Below are 21,993 nucleotides of genomic sequence, written 5' to 3' on the forward strand. Positions count from 1 at the left end.
GTCAGTCATCATCTTTAAAAAAAATGGCAACTAAAGTAACCGAAACTCTTGTTGTGCTTTTGTTGTTATTCTTCGCTACTGCTTCTGGCATTAACGCATCATCACCTGCGGAGCCAGCATTCAAAAGTCAATTACGTTCATGTTTTGAAGCAAATAGAAATACCGAATGTTTGGCCACACAATCATCTTGGTCTTCATGTGGAGGTTCAGTTTATTCTTCATATCAACTTGCACTCTCCATCTCAATGAATTGTATGAGAAGTGTCTGTGGAAGTCAAAATAGTTTATGTTGCAATACCTATTGTACAATGTATGGTTTATCTGGATATGATCATTCAGTTTGTTTCAATAAGTGTTTCAATGGATATACTGGTTCAGTTGTTGGTGCTGCAACTTTGATGAAAACAATCAAGAGTAGTTTGGATACCAATGTTGATTATGTTCCTCCTGCCACAGCTCAAAAGAAGGACGATGAAACCAAAGTCTATTGTGATATTCCATGTAATTCAGAATTTGCTTTCTATTCCACAACTGGTAAACAACCAAGTATTTTAAATGGTGGTTTGAAGGCATTGTTGGCTTCTAATACCAAGACTAATACTTTGGCTGCTAAGAAAAAGCTCATTTCTTCTTGGTCAACCAAGGTTGGTTCCTCTAAGCCATCATCCTCATCCTCCTCCTCACGTAAGAGCATCAGCAGCATTAAAAGCATCATTGGAAGAAGTAATAGTGGTTACAACAAGGCCATTTCAAAGAGCATCTCAAAATACCTTGGCTTCAAACCAGTTAAACAAATTAATAGTGATCTGGTCTATAAGAGACTTGTTAAATTTGTTTCAAGCATTCCAAGTCTTGGATACATCTTGAGAGGTATTCGTGATAAGAAAACCAGAACCTACCTTACAAGAGGTTACAAATTCATTCAAGCTGCTAGAAAACAAGTCTATCCACAAAAAGCATTTGCAATCTATGATGGTAAAGTATTGAATGTGAAAGCCACAGTTCAATTGGGTAATCCAGCATTGGTTAAGCAGAGAAGTACCATTTTCCCAATTCCATTCAATTCATTGACTCCATCTTCACTTTCAAAGAAATCCTTTTTCAATTCCAGTGTTAAACATAATCAAATCTGTACTGGTACAGCTATTGCCAAAGTGGAATATTATCGTAGATCTCGTATCACTTGTAAAAAGATCAAGTCATGGATTAGTGGAGCTTCAAAGATTAATCCAAAGAATATTTATCAAGTCAACAAGTTCCTCTTCCTTGTTTATAATCAATGTAAGAAAGCTAAAGCTACTTGTGTTGTTCCATTTGTTGAAGCAATCAAAACAACTGATTAAATTTTTGTAATTCAATAACTTTTTACAAATATAATATTAATAATATTGAAAAATACTTATTACAATTACAGGTCTGTTACAAAATCTTTTAATGGATAGGAATAGCATTTTTAAAATACTCGCTCAAACTATATGCAAATTAAACAGTGTACTTTTCACCAAATGTGTATGTGACTCAAAACATCCAACTGTCACACCAGTAAAAAAAAATGACATTGTCATCCAAACAAATTGTCGTTGTGTTAATTATTGTTGGATTCTGTGTTTCTTACACATTGGCTTCTTCTGCCAGCGAACCAGCATTCAAAAGTCAATTACGTTCATGTTTTGAAGGAAACAGAAACACAGAATGCATAGTCAATCAAGGAAGCTGGAATTCTTGTGGTCGTTCAGTTTATTCTTCCTATCAATTAGCTGTTTCCATTTCAATGAATTGTATGAGAAGTGTTTGTGGTAGTCAAAATGGTTTATGTTGTAATACTTATTGTTCAATGTTTGGTTTATCTGGAAGTGATCATTCGAATTGTTTCTCCTCATGTTATAATTCATACAGGCCATCGACAAATGGTGGTTCATCTTTTGGTGGAAATATTCCTGCAGCTAGTGATGCTTTAACTGGTTCTGTATCTTGTTCTATTCCATGCGCTGCTGCTTTCTCCTTCTATGAAAATAAAGTAGCCGAAAGTGTGGCCAAAAAACCAGCAGAAGTCAAGACATTCAAAACTTTGGTCAAGAATTTACAATCTGGCAAACCAATCAAAAAATCAAATCCTGGCTACACAATCACCTCTGCCAAGACTTTGTCAACCAGCAGCCCTAGTTCTGCAACCTATTTCACAGCACTTAAACCAAAAGTTGTCCTGAAGGGAAGTGAACATAATCAAGTCTTACGTACCTCTATTGAAGAAGCTGTTCCAACAAACTTGGACTCGGCTCAATTTTACAATTCTCAAGTGGCATCCAATCAAATTTGTTCCAATTCAATGAAAGATGTTGTAAAGGTTTCAATTTTGAAGAATACCAAAATTGAATGTTCTAAATTGTTGCAATGGATTAAGAATGATAAGACAATTGCTCCTGAAAATTTGGAAAATGTTTATAATTTCATGTTGGTTTTGCATCAAAAGTGTTCTGCTTTGCCAAATAGTAAATGTGTCATGCCAAATGTTGGATCCATCAAGCTCACTAACACTAAATAAATTGTGGATCTATCAATTAATAACTAATTTTTATTAGAAAGCACCCAAATCATAAATTTCCAAAATAAAATTATTTTAAAGAGTGTCAGTATTCAAATTAATTCTTCTAAACATTGGAACAACACATTGTTTAGACTTCTTTGGAATGAGAGATCTACACTTATTATGAACAATCATCATGAATTTGTAAACAGTAAGCAAATTATTTGGTGAAATTTCTGAAACTTCCTTCATCCAACGTTGAATCTTGTTACAATTTACTCTAGATCTCTTATAATAGGTAACTTCAACTGTCTTTCCAGTATTGGCACAGATTTGATTTTTACCAACTTGGCTGCTTTTCAAAACGGGATTCAAAGGGACAACCTTATCAAGTGAAATGTCAAAAACTTGAAGTCTGTCACGAGTTACTTGAATAACATTGGAAATCATCTTTTTATCAGTTTTTCCTGATGATTTAGAGGTTGATTTAGTGACCTTTCCATTCTTAATAGTTGTGAGTTTAGTTTTTTTCACAAAAGACGAAATGAAAAGTTTCTTCTTTTTGCCCAATACTGAAACTCCACCATTTCCACTTGCTGTTCCAGTAGTACTATTTGAACCATTAATTTGAGAAAGGAGAGTTCTCAAGAAATTTCTTTCCTTTCTTGTTGGTTGTTCATTGGCAAAATAAAAAGCATAAGTAGCATCACATGAAACAGAACATTTGACAATGGCTTTATCATCAGTGGTGGCACTTTTTGGAACAAAGTCAGAGTTATCATCGAATGGGATGGAAGCATAAGCAATAGAAGTAGAAATTGGTTTCATCAAAGTTGCAGCAGCAGAAACAACTGAACCAGTATATCCATTGAAACACTTATTGAAACAAACTGAATGATCATATCCAGATAAACCATACATTGTACAATAAGTATTGCAACATAAACTATTTTGACTTCCACAAACACTTCTCATACAATTCATTGAAATGGAGAGTGCAAGTTGATATGAAGAATAAACTGAACCTCCACATGAAGACCAAGATGATTGTGTGGCTAAACATTCGGTATTTCTATTTGCTTCAAAACATGAACGTAATTGACTTTTGAATGCTGGTTCCGCTGGAGATGATGCATTGACAAAAGATGAAGATGTGAGAAGGGCTGCCAACAAGACGAAACATGCCAAAACTAGTGGATTGAATCTTGTCATTATTTTTTTTAAGCTTTCTTCAAAGATGTCACCCACAAGAACACTGACACAATCAAAATGGGTAAATTTGTCAAAAAAAATTTAACACACTAAATATCTTATAACCATCACCCGTCAATATTATTATTCGAATCCAATGAACATTCAAAGAGAGATGAAAGAAATTAAAGGGAACTTGCAAGTGAAAAGTTCCCGCCAAAAATAACTACAAAAAAAAATGAGTAAAAACATATGGTTGCCGCCACTTTCGCTATCATCTCTGCAGAGAAATGATGGGAAGAACATCATGTTTGACACTCAGAAAGTAATCAAGCCGACCACCTGGTTGTATATAATGATGATACTGCTGATATTGTTAATGAATAGTGGAGGAGTTGTGAGATGTGGAAATGTTGTGGAAGTGGATGCTGAGGAAGTGAGGCAGTTGGATTTATATTTGAAAAAATCAAAACCTGATTTGGAAAATTCTCAGCTAGCTTTATTGGCATTTAAGGAGACGAGTCAAATGCTTATACTCACCAAGACATTGTCATCCTTGTCCATCACACCAAGAACAATATTTTACTCTGCAGGGTTTATCGGAAATACTATTGTTCAATTGAATGCAAGTGAAATCAAATTCACCTCCTTGGCTAATGTATTTAACAATTCAACAAGACCATACAAAGTTGTTGATAGGCTTACATCATTATGCTCTTCTACTCTTTCTCAATTATATCAGAACAACACCTTTATTCCAAATTATTATATTTGTTTTTTCAAAACAACACTCACATCAGAGAATAGAGTTTTCTTCTCAACAACAAGTGAAGGATTCAGATGTTTAAAACTAAATTCGGATGGGGATGTAATAACCAAGGATGTTTCTAAGGGATTTATTGAAGATTTTGCTACCTCATTATGTGTTATAACCATAATATTTATAGCCCTTCTGTGGGTACAAGGATCATTTAAAAGGAGAATTATTGATACAAAGAGATATCCCTTTACCAATTATTACTTTGGAAACGATACTGATTGGAACTCTTCAACTTTTTCGGATCTTTCAGTAACTCTTAGACCAATATTTCCATTCTTTAAACATTTTTCCAATCAGTTTGACAAGCTTTATAAACTGATATTCAGATCAATTCAAAACAAAGTGGACCAGGAACATATTAGGAAGTATAAGAAATTTGGCTCTTCAACACTGCTGAAATACCAATTATTCTTCGACTTTTTCCTCTTTATAGTTATTAGTTGCTTATCAATGGTGCAGTTATTTGTTCCTTCTGTACTATATTTCCCAAATTTTATTCAAATACCTATTAATTTTGACCTTGGGAATGACGAAACCTTCACAAGTTATTGGATAGGAGGGGCTGATTTTGTACCTATCAGTTTGGGTTTTTGGTTAATATCCCTCACTTTGATGATATTGGGAATAATTTTGTTAATAGTTACTTCTAGTTCAAAAGAAAAGATGATGTATTGGAGCACAAACTCTTTGCCAGACACCAACATTTTGGTTTTCACTGATGCAATCTTCAAAATTATTTTCATAGTCTTGATTAATGTGATAATCATTTTACTACCGTTCTGGACATTTACCATTAAGGGAGTTCTTATGGTGGTTATTACAATAGCATCTATTTTCTATGGGAGTCAACAAATTTTAATTCCAACAGAGAAGGTTATTCACGCTATTCATGATGGAAATTATAAGATGGTTGTTGCCTTCTTGATGTTTGCATATTTTAAGGAACTTCTAGTGATCATACCATTTTTTATTCAGATATTCATGGTGGCCGAAACTATATTTGGGCTAGTTTGGAGCTTGATTCTTTCCTTTGTTGCAAACAACAGCAAGCTTTCCTTGATTGGTATTTTTGGTATTGTAATTAATTCTGCAACAAGTTTACTTCAAGACTTACTACAGCCATCCAGAGTTACCAGGAAAAAGATTGTGGAAAGGTCAGATACATTCGTTTTTCCCTCTCTAACAAAGACCAGCACACAATTCATCCTTGATAATGTCGCTGCAAAATATGGTGGCATTATTAATACCTACTCTAAACTGGTAGAAAGTAATGAGATGGTGGATTATACATACAAGGATATTCTCTCATTAAATGACAACTTGGAAGAACTTAAGGACATTACAAGAAAAAGAAGTCAGTCTGTTGGAAAATCTGAAAACGGTGAAGCTAAGCTAGCAGCAACAACTATTGAAAAAATTCACAACCCTGTTAACATCAAATTCGAAAAAAATGAAGACAAAAACGAAGAGGAGCTAAAAACAAGATATACGGAGATCAATGATAGGCCAAAGTACATGCATGTTCTCTTCAAGAAAGAAATTGCCTTACTCGTTAGAGGCATCTTCCTTTCAACGCAAGAGAAGAAAAATGAAAAATTGAGAGTAATCTTTAAGAGAGGAGAGAGGCTTTATACTCCATTGTTGAATACAGACATCAGAAGAATCCATCACAATTTAGTGGGTAGAGTCAAGATAGCAACAGGAAATCTGAGTAATTATTTAGTAGTAATTTTGATTGCAATGATTATTTTCTTGTCTTTTACTTATTCTGGTGCTGAAAGTGATGGTATGGACATTATGTCAAATATGGCTATTGTTATTTCAATCTTTATTCCACAACTTTTTGGAAGATTGGATGAAGGACAAGTTGATGAACTATTCGAAAGAAGAATTGAGGAAACTATCCTTTTAACCAAGAGAGATCTTGCAAAGAAACTTGACTTACCAGAGAAGGATCTCAATTTTTGCATTTTCAATTTTCAAAACGATTCAGATATTAGTAACTTTTTAGAGCACAACACCCCAGCAGTGTCTGAAACTATTGGAAGAAAAATGTAAGTATATTTTAACGAATTGTTTTACTTGAATCAAATGAAAGATTGGAACATTGGGAAAGTGCTTCAACAAATGGATTTATTACAGCTCAAAAATTCAAGCCACTCATGCTTATTGTATGGGATGAAACCCTTAAAATCAATGCAAAGAAGGGCACTGCTTCCGCTACAAATGACTATCTCAAGACTCATAGCCAATTCTTGACATCATTTTCAAACATAATTTATTGTATTAGTAATTTTGAGGCTGACTCCTTTGTGAGTGCTTACGAATTCATTCACGCTGTGGAGCTTCTCAAAAAATCAATCACAAGAAAGGAAGAAGATCAATGCTCAGATATGGATATAACATTTGCATTTCTATTCTTTTGCTATTTGAGAGGAAGAAGTGCTGAAGTAGGAATGGTGAATTGTAATTCTTTAGAAGTTAGTTTTGCAGAAGAAGAGTATAACCATTTCTTTTCCACTTTCTATACTTGGATAGCTGTTAACGATACCAAGAGAGAAAAGCTAAAGGAAGCAAAACAATTTATTGAGTTGGTATTCTCTGTGTATAGCTCTGAGCAGCGTCTATCATTGGAACATTTCTTGAATAGCTATAGATCGGTCAGAAGTGCAATGTCCAACACAAGTAGATCGATTGAAATCGAAGAGTTTTGACTGGACATGTAATGGAGCTGACTACAATTCATTTAGCTTAGAAAGAACAGCTCATTTTCTTCAAGTTTGACACAAAAGAAACACAATTTTACTGATGCTGTCATTCAAACAAAAAAAGAAAGCATTCATCCTGAATGATTAGAGCTTTACCATAGACTTCCAATAAAAAAAGTACGAATGCCAACCTTAAACCAGAAAATTACTCTAGTGTTTGAAGTCGTTTTGTGGTATACCTGATGACATTTTTCCATTGAAGAGAACCTTATGTTTTTCAACAACAGAAGTTAACATTCAACCTATTTCCTTCATTGATTTACAAATTGGTATAAACAAAGAACAAAAATGATTAGAAATGCACTTGTACAGGAATTGGTTCATTTGTCAACCACTTGAACTGTTTCTATTGTCAGATTTTCATTGTAAAATAACTTGTTTGCAATTTCCGCAAATCAAGAGAAAAAAAATGAATGCAAAACTCACCATCAAACGCAAGCAATCACAATCATCTTCATCGTCTGCATCAGCTTCAGCATCACAATCTTCGCAATCTTCAACAATAAATTCTTCCACAAGTTGTATACAAAATAGTCAAAATGATGAAGCAGATGATGATGATATTGTGGAGGTGGCTCCATCATTATCGGGAAGTAGTACATTGCACTTTCCGATTAGGACAATGGTATCAATTCATAGGAATGTAGTGCTACAGATTACATTATTTGACAAGTTGAGGGATAAATCTACATTAAAGTCTTCATTGGCTTCGACTTGGTTTAAAAAGGAGCACCTGGATGAGTTCTACACTTATTTGAAATACTTTTTGAAGAAACAAATTTATCAGGAAATCAAGTTTATTCCAACAGAACCAGGTAGGATTGAATTGAAAATAGAATTACCTCCAGAAAAGACGATTCAAGTAATTAAATGTAAAACCATTCAATTTACCTATGAGTGGAAAAAGACATATTCTAATTTTTTCATGTTGAGGAGAAAGGATACACAAGAGGAGTATGAAAGAGAATTATTGAAAGCACAACTTACAAGAAAGCCATCTGTGCCTATTCTTATTGAGGATGATCCACAAGGTCCAGTCAAACACAATTTGGATTTAAGTGACGAGGAAACACCAAACAAGAAGCAAAAATCAATTCACAATTTGGATTTGAGTGATGAGGAAAATGTGAAACAAACCCCACCAAGAAAGAAAAAGAAACCAACTGTTATTATTGAGGATGACGATTCTTCATCATCTGAAGAGGAAGATGTAGAATTAAAGGAAGATATTGAGTTAAACTCTCCACCTTTCAAAAAGTTTAAACAAAGTCTGGTATCTTGGCGGTACCAGCTACTTGTCTATTTGGAACCAAAGGAAAAGGATATTCTGGAATTGACAGGAGCTAAATCAAAAAGCAAATTCTTTTAATAATTTAAGATTTTTTTACAATTATTTGGATTTAAATATTGAGTACACGAAGTTTTTCAGCTTTTGGAACAGTGTGGATCAAGACACGACCATCATAAGATACAGTACCAAAGGTCCAGCTGTTAGTATTACTCCAACAAAGAGAGTAGACACTTTCTTCATGTTCATCATATGTGTGAACAAGGTTATCAAACAATTCCTCCTTCTTTGGTTTGGATTTTTCTTCTTCAGATGCTTGTAATTCTTCGTCTAATTCTTGCTCTTTTGCCTTTGATGAAATTGAGGCAATAGACCATAAATTTACCTTACTGTCAGTACTTCCTGTCAAAATCAATTGATCATATTGTGGATTAAATCTGACTTTGGAAATCCAGTGTGAATGACCTCCTAAAACCAACAATGGTTCCTTCGTCGAACGAATATCCCAAAACTTTACAAAGCAGTCATCACCACAAGTTGCCAATCTGTACATATGATATGGATTGTATTGGACATCCCTAACCATTTGGTCATGAGCAATAAATTCAACATTCTTCTTATTATTCTTTTCTCTCAAGTCAACTTGGATGACCTTTCCTTGGGCAGCAACAGCAATAATTTCTGAATGATGAGGATCCCAAGCACCAGTTCTTAATCTTCTTCCACCCAAATCATACTTGTTAACAAATTTACATGTTTTTTCAAATCTAAATTCTCTCAAACATTTTTCATCGATTGAAATTACACGATCACTAGTTCCATTTTGATCCCATAATATTTCGTGTACTCTTTCATTATCAAATTGTTTGGCATCTAATTTTGACAGAGTTTCCAAATTATTGGTATTATTACTTTCCAATTCTTCTCCAACATCTGATTGTCCTGCTTGTTCCGAATATGTTGACATTCCGTATAGTGCTGCTTCAAAACCATTTTTAATGGTATTATATGTTGTGAAGAAATATTTTGGTTTTGATGGATGTGGACTAATCGACCAAACTTCGTGTTGATGTGAAAAAGCAGCTTGACAAAAAACATCATTTTCTTCCTCGTTAAATTCAATAAGATGGACTTCATTGTTGGCATTCAGAGCACAAGTTCCTACAAGAAATCTATTATTTTGAGTATCACCTTTTACCGCAGCCATACATCTACTCTTGTTTAAACGTTGACCATAGATTGCAGAGGTGTGTCCGTGACTATCCTGTTGTGATGCTGATGAGGCTGTGTAATCACTGTGTGATCGTAAATGTCCTCTTGTGTTGGATCTTTTCATTTTTTAATTATAAATATTAAATCTTTTAATAATATATCGTTATGATAATCACCTGTCCCATCACGCCAAACAAAATAAAAACACTTTTTAATATTTTAAATGAATATTAAATATTAAATAATATTAAATTTAATTTTATTTAAACACAATCATGGTGTAGATTTTCATTTACATATAAAAAGCATTAGTGCTTCTTATAATTATCGAGAATTTCTCTGAGATGGAACTTTTTACGAATTATTGTCCTCACATCAGAGTGTTTGTATAATTGTTTCAAAAATGGAATGAGTTTCATCAATTCACGATCTTCCTTATCATCAAACCAACTCAAAATTGGTATTCCGTTATCGATTTGATAACCGTATGCTTGTGGTGAGTTATCAACAATGCAAGTCTTGGAAAGATCACGTCCAAGTACTTCTAAATCCTTCAAATAGTTTCTCTCAACATCAATACAAGAATTTCTAAAAACTCTGTACTTGATGTACTTTCTTTCAGGATCAAGGATTGAAAGCAATTTATCAGCATACACACTTTGTGATGCAGTGAAAACAACAACTTCGAAGATTTTTGATACAGCTTCCAAAAACTCAACAAAGTAAGGTCTCTTCCGCACGTAAACTGTATATTCAACTCCATGGAAGAGTACAGTAAAGGTAAAGTCAGGATCAGGAATTGGTTCAGTGCTACAATGGACAAGAGTTTCATCAAGATCCAAAACTAGGGTTATATCTGGTTGTGATAATTCTTTAGGTGGAAGACAATATTGATGAGGGGAGATCTTAGGTTTTGGTGGAAGGTGGGCAATAAAGTCAAATCTATGAAAACGTTAGAACAACAAATGTTTTCATATGAAAATAAAACTTACGGATTGAATTCATCATCATCTTCATACTCAATATCTAATAATTGAGAGTATGAAAAATCATAAATATCTTCTTCATAGTCTTCTTCCTTTTGCATGACTTTTTCATCATAATTTACACCAAGAGTAATATCTGTGTCAGAGTCACTCAGAGAGAATCTTCGGGGTGAGAAGAGTTCATCTTCATTGGAGATGGTTGATGTAGAGTCAGAGTAAGAAAGTTTACGAAGAGCTAATGGAGAGGAAGATTTTGGAGTTGATGATTTTTGTTCTGTCTGATCGGCGTCATTTTCGTTTCCTTTTCGTTCTGTTATGGAGGAACAAAAGTTTGGACGTTATTATTGATTGTATAGAGTTGTTCATATGTTATCAGCAGATGGTTTGTTGTTGAATAGAGTTAGCATAAATACAGTAAAATAGATAGTTACTTTTTTGAGTTGGTTTGTTAGGAGAGGAGGTTATTATAAAAGCAGACTTTGGATTAGACATTTTGGAAATCTAGGTACCTGAACAATGGAATAATTCGGATGATGAAACCGTTACGTAAATCCAATAAACAGCAAGGTAGGATTGCTAGGTATTGTTCTGGTATTTTTTTTAATAAATTTTAAAACAATAATTTTTTAAAATAAAATTACTGATTTGCAACGTTTAATTTTTTTTAGGAGGGAATATTTGTTGTGACAGGTTTTGAAAAGAATATTTTGAAAATATCGACAAAGAATGACTTTGATATAAATGATTACAAACCGAAGGTAAGGAATAGTTTTCCAGTTCGACTTCGAGATATTGATTGTTGAAATGATGTGTAATTATTTTGAACATTTCTTTGTGGATTACAAAATTCAATGGAATCATTCTCTAATTATGTCTGCTCTCTTCACATCTATTAAGAGAATCAAAAAGACCAATCAATCAAATATATTTTCTGTAGTATTAAAGTGATTGGTTTATGGCGGGAAATAGAGCTGTTGATTAGGTTGTAAGCTAAACCAAAATCAAAAAAATGCTTTCACTGAACAGAACACTATCATCATCGATTTTAACTCAATGTAATAGGGTTGGCTCTCACACATTGTCTCTATCACACAGAGTGTCGAAAGCTTGTGGAAAATCCAATTTTAAAGTTATTCTTGGGGTGAATAATTATAACACATCGGAATTGATAAACTGTGTTATTAAAAACAACAATCAGAGAAATTACACTCTTACACAAAAATTAAATGGAAAGAAGAAGGACGCTACAAATGATGAGGAAGAGGATGTTGTAGAACTAAAATCAATCACTACCGAAAGTGTTGATTTAAAAAATCAGAAATTTACTCCAATGATGAATCAATATTTCAAAATTAAAGAAAAACATTCGGATTATTTATTATTATTTAGAATGGGAGATTTTTATGAAATTTTCTTTGAAGATGCTGTTAAAGCTTCACAAGTTTTACATATTACAGTATGTTTAATATTAGATTATGAAAGTATTGAATTTATTTAAATTAGTTGACTAAAAGAGGAAAGCATTTGGGACAAGATATTCCAATGTGTGGAATTCCACACCATGCATTAGATGCCTATTTACAAAAATTAATTAAGAATGGTGTTGTAGTTGCTATTTGTGATCAAGTAGAGGATCCAGCCGAAGCCAAGAAGAATAAGAAAATAGTCGAGAGACAAATTACTAGATTGTAAGTATTAATTTGAATTGGAATTCATTACTCAACTAATATAGAGTAACACCAGGAACATTGACAGAGGATAGATTTTTGGAAGCAAGTGAACACAATTATTTAGCTGCTATTGGATTGCCAGAAAAATTCTCAACCAATGACGAAAATCATAAGGAGCAACAGGTTACTCTTTCATGGGTTGAATTATCGACTGGTGAATTTAATTATTTGAATTGTTCCTGTATGTAACAACCTTAATTATTATTTTAATATTTCAAGTTGGTAATTTACAATCGGAGTTATTGAGATTGAGTCCAAGTGAAATTTTGATTCCTTCCAACTTTGAATACGTATTCAAGGTAAGACTGGAGGAATACCATGTCACTCTCAGAAAACCAGCTTCATATCAACACTATGCAAATTTCATTCAAAATCATTTCAAATTGGACAAGCTTTCAAGTTATAGTGGTGTAAGTTATTTAATAATATTAATTTCTCATTATCAAATAGTTGGACATAACTACATGTGGAATGATTTTGGACTATGTTAAAGAAACTCAAAAAGGTCAAATGCCAACACTTAGTACACCTGAAAAATTCAAAATGGAAAGAAATATGTCTATTGACTTGGCAACCAGAAAAAGTTTGGAACTCACACGGACCCTATCAGGATCTAGGAAGGGAAGCTTACTTTCAATTATTGATAAATGTGTAACAGCACCAGGTGCTAGATTATTGTCGAATCGATTGGCCTCACCATTGGCTGTTCCTTCCGAGATTGAGGATAGATTGGATTGTGTAGAATATCTCACTGAAGATAAAGTTCTCATTGATCAAATCAGAGACTATCTGAAGAATTGCTACGACATTGAAAGAGCCATTCAAAGATTGAGCATGAGCAGAGGTTCACCAAAGGATCTTTTCACAGTTGCAGCAACGGTTTCACAATGTCAACAACTGAAGGAAATTATTTTGGAAAATGAGGCGAGGAGACATACCAAATTACCAACAGTGTTGGCCAAAGTAGTGGAAGAATTGAATTCGGATGTCCAACTCGAGGCGATGAACGAGATTTTATCCGCCATGAAAGAGTACGAGGACCTACCTACTTCTGTAAGTGAGGGAGGCTTCATTAGGGTTGGATATTCAACAGAGCTTGACGAATGGCTCAAATTGAGTCAACACAGTGAAACCCTTATTCAAGATCTCCAAAAGGAATATAAGGACAAGACTGGAATTAGTACATTGAAAATTAAGAATAACAATGTGATGGGTTACTTTGTAGAAATTCCAAGCTCACAACGTGATAGAATTCTTCCATTTAAGGAGTTTTCACACAAGCAAACCATGACTAATGTAGTTCGTTTCAAGACTGACAAGCTAGAAGAATTGCAAGAAAAACTTGGAAAGGCACAACAAGAAGCCATCGATATGGAGCTGAAAATCTTCTTCCAGCTTCAAAAGAAATTACTAATAATTGCCAAAACACTACTCTCCTCTGCTCAATCTATTGCCTCAATTGACTTGTATTCATCTTTGGCTTTGCTGGCAAGAGAGAGAAGCTATACGAGACCTAATGTAACACCATTCATTGAGTCTGAAGAGTTGGAAAAATCGAAAAAGAAAGTTCCAATCCTCAATATTCAAAAAGGTAGACATCCAATTGTTGAATATGCACAACAAGTCGGAGGAGCCACCATTGACAAGTCAAAGTTGGGTAAGAATGTAGGATTGACCTTTGTATCCAATGATTGTACAATGTTTAATAATGAGAATAGACTCATGCTTTTAACAGGTGCAAACATGGCAGGAAAAAGTACATACCTCAGACAGAATGCCCTCATTATTATTTTAGCTCAGATGGGATGTTTTGTTCCAGCTCAAAAGGCAGAATTTATGGTGGTTGACAAGATTTTCAGTCGTGTTGGTGCCTCTGATAATCTTGCCAATGATCAATCGACATTTATGGTTGAAATGGTTGAGACTGCTAATATTCTCAATCAAGCAACCAATAAGAGTTTCGTAATTATGGATGAATTAGGAAGAGGAACATCAGTTCTAGAGGGTTTGAGTATTGCCACAGCTGTTATTCAACATTTACACAATAAGATTCAATGCAGAGCTCTATTCGCCACTCATTTCCACGAGCTCATTGAGAAGGCAAAGGAATTGAAATTTATGAAACCCTACAAGTTGGAAGTACGAGTTAACAAATCCAATAATATCACGTTCACATACAAGATAGTTCCAGATGAGATTATTGATGGACAAAGTGCTGCATCAACTCATTCGTCCTATGCCATTCAAGTTGCTAAATTGGCTGGTGTACCATCTATTGTAACAGATGAGGCAGAAAAGATTTTAGCAAAATTAAAGGCAGAGAGAAAGTAAGGAATGCTCAAAAATCTCTTGGAAAACAGCCGGTAACGTGTCCTTAAAATTATGTGGCTACATTATTGACAGGCGCACTGAAACACACAGAAGAGTGTCTTTGTCACTTGTCAGGCCTTGTCACTATCATTAAAAAAAATTATCATCACAACTGTGTTATCCAGTTAAAACACATCACAACGATAATCATAAAAACAACACCACAACAACAAAACAACTGTAAAACAATAATTAACTACTAGATAACAATAACTACGGACTAAATCACATAAAAATGTCCTCCCTATTCAATCGTTTCAAAAAGAATAACAGCAATGCAGAGAATAAATTTGAACAACAACGTAACGCCAATCGTAAAACACTACAACCTCAGGATTTGACCTCGACCCAAAGTGAAATCAGTGCTCATGACAAGTCGGGTTCACTCTCAATTCCATCAAGTAATACTGCCAGTAGTGGTTCTCTAGCCTATTATGAGGAAGGAGCATCAGTGAATGCCATGACTCAACTCTCAAACAAAAACAGTAAGAAGGGAGATAACAACAAGGAAAAGATGCCACCACCAGAGGAAATTGTTGCTCAATTTGAAAAGTTGTTGAAATATCAAGGTATTACACCAACTGAAAAACGATACAAATTGATGATTATGAAACCTTTGGAAGAAAAGTGGAAATTGGTTAAAATTATGCAAAATACAAAGAAGGAAGCTGATAAATTGCATACCATCAAGGACACTCCTGAATATATTGTACATCGTTTGAAAGATGAACCAACACTTGGTTCAGTTACTGAATTGATCAGTCTCTTAAAGGGAGCTAAATCAGAGGATTGGATTCGTAAATTCTTGGATTTACAAGGTTTGGAGTGTTTATTTCAAATACTGGTAGAAAGTTGTGATCAACAAATTAGAGAACAGTATGTTTTTGTTAACATTTTCAATAATTTATTGAATGTAACATTATTCAATTGATTATAATCCTTTTTTGGACATTTTTGTAACTTTTTCAATATTTGTAATGTCCTCCAATGATTTTTAACACAGAGGTGGTAATATTCACGAAGAATTTTCTGATGATGAAGCACAACCTGAGGAAGAAGAAAATGAAGAGGAAGAAGATGGACTCGAAGATGAGGAAAAGAAGGAAGAAACTGGTTCCGAACAAGTGGAAACCAAGTCTTTGGATCCAAAGAGTAAACCACCTCCACCTATGCTTCCACCAAGAATTGAAACTAAATCAAAGCGTGAAGATCCATACGATGCTCTTCAAGCTGAATGTGTCAGAGCACTTCGTGCATTGATGAATACCACTCTTGGTCTTAATGCCTTTTTGCAAAGTAAGGACAAGTCAGTGTTAACTGTCACCAAGATTTTGGATTCCAGAAATATCAAAACCAAAACTCAAGTTTTCTTCTTGTTGGCAACTATTTGTAGATTCGAACAAGGTTTTTGGATTGCTATCGATGCTATGAACAAGTACAAGTTGAATAGAAAGGAACGTGCTAGATTCCAAACCATTGTTCGTTTATTGAAGAAGAAGGTTGAAGTGAGTGATGAAACTATTTTACTCAAAACTTCAATTATTGTTTTCATTAACTCTTTAATTAATTCTCCACAAGATGCTTCATTGAAGAAACAATTGAGAAAGGAATTTGTTGATCTTAAAATGATTGAAATCAGTGAACAATTGAAAGCTTTGGATCTTGACGATACTTTAACAATGCAACTTTCATTCTTCGAAGAGGAAGTTCAAGATATTGAAGATGCTGAAGAGGAGGAAGAAGAGCTAGATCTCGACGCATTGGAAGATCCTATGGAAATTCTCAAACTTATTAGAGTTCAATTGGGTGGTTCTCAAGCTTTCGAATATTTCGTTAAAATCCTTCAATACTTTTTAATCATTTCCGGTAAATCAAATGAAAAGGAAAAATCAAAGAATATGAATATTCTCTTGACAATGATCAAGAAGGCTGTTGCTTTCAAGGAAGATGGTGGAGTTGAAGAAGTCAGTGTTAAGGAATTGCAATTAGCTGATCGTGTTGAAACTCAACAACGTAAGATTACACAACTCGAAACTAGATTCTTGAAATTGGCAGAAATGTTAAAGACTGGTAAAATTGATGATAAGGTTATTGAAAAATTCATTAGTTTGACATCTAAGGACACAAGAGAAAGCTTTAACAAATCAGTTGAAAGTATGGATCCTAGTGAGTTACAAGAAGAATTCCTCAAAGATGCCGAAGAATTACTTGTAAAGGTTAAGTCAAAAGGTGGATTTGATTTGGATACTTCAAATGCTCCAGAAGATTTAAAGAAACACTTGAAGAAACTCGAAACTGAGCTCAAATTTATGACTTATAAGGCCAAACAATTAGAGAAACAATTACAATCTGGAGGTGGAGGAAAAGGTGGAGGTGGTTCTGGTGGAGGATCAGGTGGAGGCGGCTCAGTAGGTTCAGGAGAAGCAAGCTCTGGTGATTCAGGATCTGAGGTGCCCTTCAGGTGAAGGTGGTTCAACAGGAGGTGATTCATCTGTTCCATCCATACCAACAATTCCAGTTGCAACTGAAGGCATTCCATTGCCACCTGGTATGGGAGTTCCTCCACCACCTGGTATGGGAATTCCACCACCACCTGGTATGGGCGGTATTCCACCACCACCAGGATCAGGTATTCCATTGCCACCTGGCGTTCCACCACCACCTGGCATGGGAGGAATTCCAATGCCACCTGGAGTTCCTATGCCACCTGGTATGGGTATTCCTGGTATTCCAGGTATTCCACAAGGATACGTTCCACCAAAATTACCAACCTATAAGAGTACTGCTGTAATGAAGGGTGTCTTTTGGAGTAAGGTACCAGTTCAACAATTGAAGGACTCTATCTGGATTAAGAAGGATATTGTCACTGGATTGGAAGGTATTGAATTGGAAACAACAGAATTGGAAAAGCTCTTTGCTAAGAAGGAATCTATTGTATTGGAAACTAACACAAAGAAACCAGAAAAGGTTACCCTCATTGATCCAAAGAAGGCCCAAAACTCTGCCATCGTTCTCGGTTCTATGAGATTGGACCACGATGATATTAAATTATCCATGTTGAGAATGGATGAAGGTGTTTTGGCTCCAGAAAATATCAAGGCCCTCAAGGACATGGTTCCTACAGCCGATGAAAGACAAGCTCTCAGTGATTATAATGGTGATTTCAACATGTTGGGAACAACTGAACAATTCTTGAGTAAGGTCATGGATATTCCAAGACTCGAAGAAAGATTAGAAAGTTGGTTGATCAAACTCAAATTCCCTGCCAGTGTTTCCTCAATTGAACCAGATATTGAAACTATCATTTCTTGTTGCAAACAATTACAACAAGGTAAAAAATTCCACAAAGTTTTGCAAGTCATTTTGGCTATTGGTAACTTTATCAATGGTAACAAGAAGGCAGTTCACGGTTTCCAAATCAATGCCCTTCCAAAGTTGAAGGACACAAAGGCAACAGGTGCTAAGATTAATATGCTCGATTATATTGTTCAATTTTTGGAGAAGAATCATCCAGAAACTCTCAATTTTGGTGATGACCTTTCTGCTCTTAAGGGTGCTGAAAGAGTTTCAATTCAAGGTATCACTTCTGAATTGAATGAAATGAAGAATGGTGTCAATTTTGTTGGTAGAGAAATTGAAAAGTCAGATTTAGACACAGAATTCGACAAGTTTAGAGAAGTCATGGTTGACTTTTTAGATTTTGCCTCTGAAAAGGTTGAAACATTCGAAAATCAAATTAAGGAAATGCAAACTCAAATTGAAAAGATTCAAATCTTGTTTGCTGAAGATTCTAAGAAATTCACACCAGAATCTTTCTTTGCTGGTATCAATACTTTCATTACCGACTTTAAATTGGCTCATGCTGAAATTTTGAGAAAGAGAGATATCGAAAAGAAGAAACTCGAAAAGGAACAAAAAGACAAGGAAAGACAACAAAAGGTTATGGACTCGAGAAAGAAGAAAGAAGAAACCAAAAAGATCGAAAGAGAATCAATCTCTGCCCAAACACCAAACGAAGAGGATGGACAACCAGAAGAAAAGGGTGTCCTCGATAAGACACTCGATTCACTCATGGATGGTTCTGGTTTCAGAAAAGGAGTTTCTGCCAACAAGAAGAAGAAGGCAGCTCAATTAAATGCAGTCAACCTTATCCAAGAATTGGAAACCAAAAAGCTAGGCTCTCCATCTAACGAAGAAAATTCAACAACAACCCCTCAATCACTGGCCTCACCAAAAGCTCAAGATGAACAAATAACAACACCAAGAGGACTTGCAAAAGCTCCAAGTAAGAGAAGACTTAAGAATGGTGGCGATGATGAATTGTAAATAAAAAAACTCCCTTAATTAGTTCAATTATACAAATAATGAAAATTTCCTTAATAATATCTTATACTTTCCAAAGATATTCATAAAATAGATGCATTGAATATTATCTTTGTTTGGTAGTTGAACAATTATATGAGTTTCTTATTAATTTCATAAACCAATCATTAAAAAATGAAAAGACAACGTTCTTTGTCGGATTCATCAGCTTCCTCATCATCAGCATTATCCGATGCAGAAGGCCCCTCCTACAAAATATGTTTTTGTAGAACAACCAAATGAACAACAGTTGGAATTATTATTGTCTTCTGATGAAGAAGATTATCAAACTTCGGAGGAGGATTATGAAGATTATTATGATGATCCGTTGACTGATGATGAATTTGATGATGTAGAATATGATTCTGATGGTTCTGGCAATGATTCCGATCCATCAGACGATTTTTTGGCACAATTGGGTTTACCAATGGGTTTACCAGCTGGATTAGGGTTACCAATCTTTACTGGTGGTACAATTGGCTCAAACTATCCTCAAATCTTCCATTTGGTCCATTTGCATCAATGAGAGAATTTCAAATGCGTGATTTCTTCTTGTTTACTGATGGATTTTTAAAAAGTTATAAAGGAAACTTAGAAGAACTCAAACAACAGATTGATAGTAGAAATGGAAGAGTTGTAAATAATGCAGAAGCATTCTTTAGAGTAATATTGCTGTCAAGTATGAGTAGACGATATTGTGAACAATATGAAAAGTACAAATATCTTATGAGTTTGGGAGAGCAAAAAACTGAAGAAGAATGGAAGAGTTTATGCACTACAGATGAGCTTCAACTGTTCAAAACAGATTCAAAATCCCCAATGTCACCTTCAAAATTTCAGATGTTGAACGCAACTATATACTTGATTTGCACTGAAGATGAGGCAAGAGCGGCCACTCCACTGTTTACTATGGTAAATTCGTTTACTGATTTTAGTGACCTACCTCATGCAAATATCTTCGCTGAGAAGGGACTTGAGGCCTATTTGAATAATCCAAGGTCATTGATGATTCCTAGAATGTTTAAGCTTACCAACCCTATTCCTCTTACAAAACACTATGCCATTATGGCAGAATCTGCTGAAAAGAAAGAAGAAATACGTAAATTTTTACTTCAAAACGGTGCACCACATGTAATTGATAATGTGATGGGACCAGAAATTATACTAGACTATAATTCTTTCTGTGTAGTGTATAGTGATGCTATACCTGACATTATAGCTCATAATGCAGAAACATTGAATTATGAAGCAATTAGCATTGGTATTACGAGTTCTTTTAATGAATTCTACTCATACTCCTCTGTTGTTCATGCAGTCAATAGTTTGACCAATATTCCACACTCTCCTTTCGTAGAAAAGTACAGACCTTTGCTATTGAAAAACATACCAATTAAGAGTTTAGTATTATACTACAGAACCCACAGTAGAAAAATGATACCTGAAGATCAATTCCAACAATTTCCAACAATTTCTCCATCTGAAAGAATATCTACCATCCTTCCTAATGAAGTATTCTTTGTAATCCTAAAATTTTTACCAGTCAATGATATCATGAATAATTTTTCGATTACCTGTAAAAAAGCAAGGAAAATGAGCTTTGCAGACTACTTGTGGAAGGATATTTGTCTTGCCTATGCTTCCAATTATCCATTCCTGAAACCATTTACAAAAGAGGAAAATCTGACGAGAACCAAGCTTCCTCACTATTACATATTCAGAAATATCATTAACCCAATTTTAATTGATTACAAATTGGTCACAAACTATATCAATTCTGTATGTAAGGAAGAGCCAGATATTTTCAAACTCGATGTATTCAATAATACTGTAACAACGGCTCTGTACATGGACAGGTATGGCATAGAAGACTCTGAAATCAGTGTTGGTGCAACTAAAATGTTTGGAAGTGCTGATCTGCCGCCATGTCTTTACAACACTAAATATGCCACAACTCCTTTATTGTTACAATTGAATATTACCGATTTGAGATCAAAGGGTATTGGAATACTTTCATTGGAAAATTCTCCATTCAAACACCTGTTCCCACAATCTGGTATCTTGTACTTCTTTAAAGACATGAGCACAGGAAAATCAGATGATGGACTTTTATTGCATTATGATGGTGATTTGAGTGAGTTGAAGAGAACAAACGGACAAGAGTTGGCATCAGCTGTTAATTTCTATGAAGCTTTATGTGTTCCGAAGAGATCTGAAATGGGTTGGAGTAAATCTATTTCCTTAGCTTCTCTAATCACTCCACGTAATAGAGATTTTATGGATGAGTTTGGTGTCGATGATTTTGTTTCACAATTGATTCATGCCAAGTTTATTCGTGAAGATGTAACAAAATTGTTTGGAGAATTGGGCTGTTTTACTGAGGGCGAATGGTATGGTGGTTTTCATGGTGGTTTTAATGATGATCCAGATGATGAAATTTCTCATTCAAGATGCTTAGATAAGTATGTCGATTTGAGACATATGCTTGCTCCAATCTTCCAGTTGAGTGGAAAATTTAGTATGGGTAGACGAATGGAAGCAATAGGTTTTGCTGCCCTAGTGAATACGAATGATAGACATGCAATGTGGAAGCCATTGAATCCAAATATGCCAAATGTCTACACTTTAGATGAATGTTATTGCTCAGATTTTTTCAATCAGGTACCAGCGAAATTCAGAAAAGCCTTCAAAACACTTATTAAAGAATTTAAACGTGCAGAGTTTTAATAATAAATTTTAAAGCCT

The 21,993-nt window shown here is 34.6% G+C and overlaps 9 protein-coding genes across 9 annotated transcripts; 6 read left to right on the forward strand and 3 right to left on the reverse strand.

Annotated features, from left to right (window-relative positions):
* Window positions 1–23: 23 nt before the first annotated feature.
* On the forward strand, window positions 24–1,343 carry NAEGRDRAFT_67035 (uncharacterized protein; the record flags this gene model as incomplete). The annotated part of the gene is made up of 1 exon (XM_002677654.1): window positions 24–1,343. The coding sequence occupies one exon, from the start codon at window positions 24–26 to the stop codon at window positions 1,341–1,343; it is 1,320 nt and encodes a 439-aa protein (XP_002677700.1).
* A 205-nt stretch (window positions 1,344–1,548) lies between these two features.
* NAEGRDRAFT_79568 (nucleoporin) lies at window positions 1,549–2,629 on the forward strand. Its single transcript, XM_002677655.1, has one exon. It carries the CDS (start codon window positions 1,553–1,555, stop codon window positions 2,540–2,542), a length of 990 nt encoding a protein of 329 aa, XP_002677701.1. The 5' UTR covers window positions 1,549–1,552; the 3' UTR covers window positions 2,543–2,629.
* NAEGRDRAFT_48735 (uncharacterized protein) lies at window positions 2,618–3,736 on the reverse strand (the record flags this gene model as incomplete). Its single annotated transcript, XM_002677754.1, has 1 exon — window positions 2,618–3,736. The coding sequence occupies one exon, from the start codon at window positions 3,734–3,736 to the stop codon at window positions 2,618–2,620; it is 1,119 nt and encodes a 372-aa protein (XP_002677800.1).
* Window positions 3,737–4,094: 358 nt separating this feature from the next.
* Window positions 4,095–7,249, forward strand: NAEGRDRAFT_67038 (uncharacterized protein; the record flags this gene model as incomplete). The annotated part of the gene is made up of 2 exons (XM_002677656.1): window positions 4,095–6,589; window positions 6,634–7,249. The coding sequence occupies 2 exons, from the start codon at window positions 4,095–4,097 to the stop codon at window positions 7,247–7,249; spliced, it is 3,111 nt and encodes a 1,036-aa protein (XP_002677702.1).
* Window positions 7,250–7,712: 463 nt separating this feature from the next.
* Window positions 7,713–8,672, forward strand: NAEGRDRAFT_67039 (uncharacterized protein; the record flags this gene model as incomplete). Its single annotated transcript, XM_002677657.1, has 1 exon — window positions 7,713–8,672. The coding sequence occupies one exon, from the start codon at window positions 7,713–7,715 to the stop codon at window positions 8,670–8,672; it is 960 nt and encodes a 319-aa protein (XP_002677703.1).
* Window positions 8,673–8,703: 31 nt separating this feature from the next.
* Window positions 8,704–9,927, reverse strand: NAEGRDRAFT_44525 (uncharacterized protein; the record flags this gene model as incomplete). Its single annotated transcript, XM_002677755.1, has 2 exons — window positions 8,704–9,502; window positions 9,557–9,927. 2 exons carry the CDS (start codon window positions 9,925–9,927, stop codon window positions 8,704–8,706), a joined length of 1,170 nt encoding a protein of 389 aa, XP_002677801.1.
* A 118-nt stretch (window positions 9,928–10,045) lies between these two features.
* NAEGRDRAFT_79569 (nuclear lim interactor-interacting protein) lies at window positions 10,046–11,378 on the reverse strand. Its single transcript, XM_002677756.1, has 3 exons — window positions 11,221–11,378; window positions 10,796–11,099; window positions 10,046–10,745 (listed from the first exon to the last, which is right to left on the reverse strand). Exons 1-3 carry the CDS (start codon window positions 11,279–11,281, stop codon window positions 10,112–10,114), a joined length of 999 nt encoding a protein of 332 aa, XP_002677802.1. The 5' UTR covers window positions 11,282–11,378; the 3' UTR covers window positions 10,046–10,111.
* Window positions 11,379–12,122: 744 nt separating this feature from the next.
* On the forward strand, window positions 12,123–14,850 carry NAEGRDRAFT_33296 (uncharacterized protein; the record flags this gene model as incomplete). Its single annotated transcript, XM_002677658.1, is given in 6 exon segments — window positions 12,123–12,245; window positions 12,293–12,477; window positions 12,522–12,700; window positions 12,739–13,005; window positions 13,025–14,142; window positions 14,182–14,850. The coding sequence occupies 6 exon segments, from the start codon at window positions 12,123–12,125 to the stop codon at window positions 14,848–14,850; spliced, it is 2,541 nt and encodes an 846-aa protein (XP_002677704.1).
* A 274-nt stretch (window positions 14,851–15,124) lies between these two features.
* On the forward strand, window positions 15,125–21,975 carry NAEGRDRAFT_48740 (diaphanous-related formin; the record flags this gene model as incomplete). The annotated part of the gene is made up of 5 exons (XM_002677659.1): window positions 15,125–15,765; window positions 15,893–17,283; window positions 17,351–19,174; window positions 19,482–19,721; window positions 19,838–21,975. 5 exons carry the CDS (start codon window positions 15,125–15,127, stop codon window positions 21,973–21,975), a joined length of 6,234 nt encoding a protein of 2,077 aa, XP_002677705.1.
* Window positions 21,976–21,993: the final 18 nt, after the last annotated feature.

This window comes from Naegleria gruberi, assembly GCF_000004985.1.
Source record: "Naegleria gruberi genomic scaffold NAEGRscaffold_21, whole genome shotgun sequence".
Classification (NCBI taxonomy): Eukaryota; Heterolobosea; class Eutetramitea; order Acrasida; family Naegleriidae; genus Naegleria; species Naegleria gruberi.

Excerpts from the sequence above, each read along its gene's own strand:
- NAEGRDRAFT_79568 (XM_002677655.1), top strand. The coding sequence starts at position 1,553 with ATGACATTGTCATCCAAACAAATTGTCGTTGTGTTAATTATTGTTGGA.
- NAEGRDRAFT_79569 (XM_002677756.1), bottom strand. The coding sequence starts at position 11,281 with ATGTCTAATCCAAAGTCTGCTTTTATAATAACCTCCTCTCCTAACAAA. Across the intron at positions 11,100-11,220 it reads TAACAAACCAACTCAAAAAA|AACGAAAAGGAAACGAAAAT; the intron begins GTAACTATCTAT and ends CCTCCATAACAG. Across the intron at positions 10,746-10,795 it reads GATGATGATGAATTCAATCC|ATTTGACTTTATTGCCCACC; the intron begins GTAAGTTTTATT and ends ACGTTTTCATAG.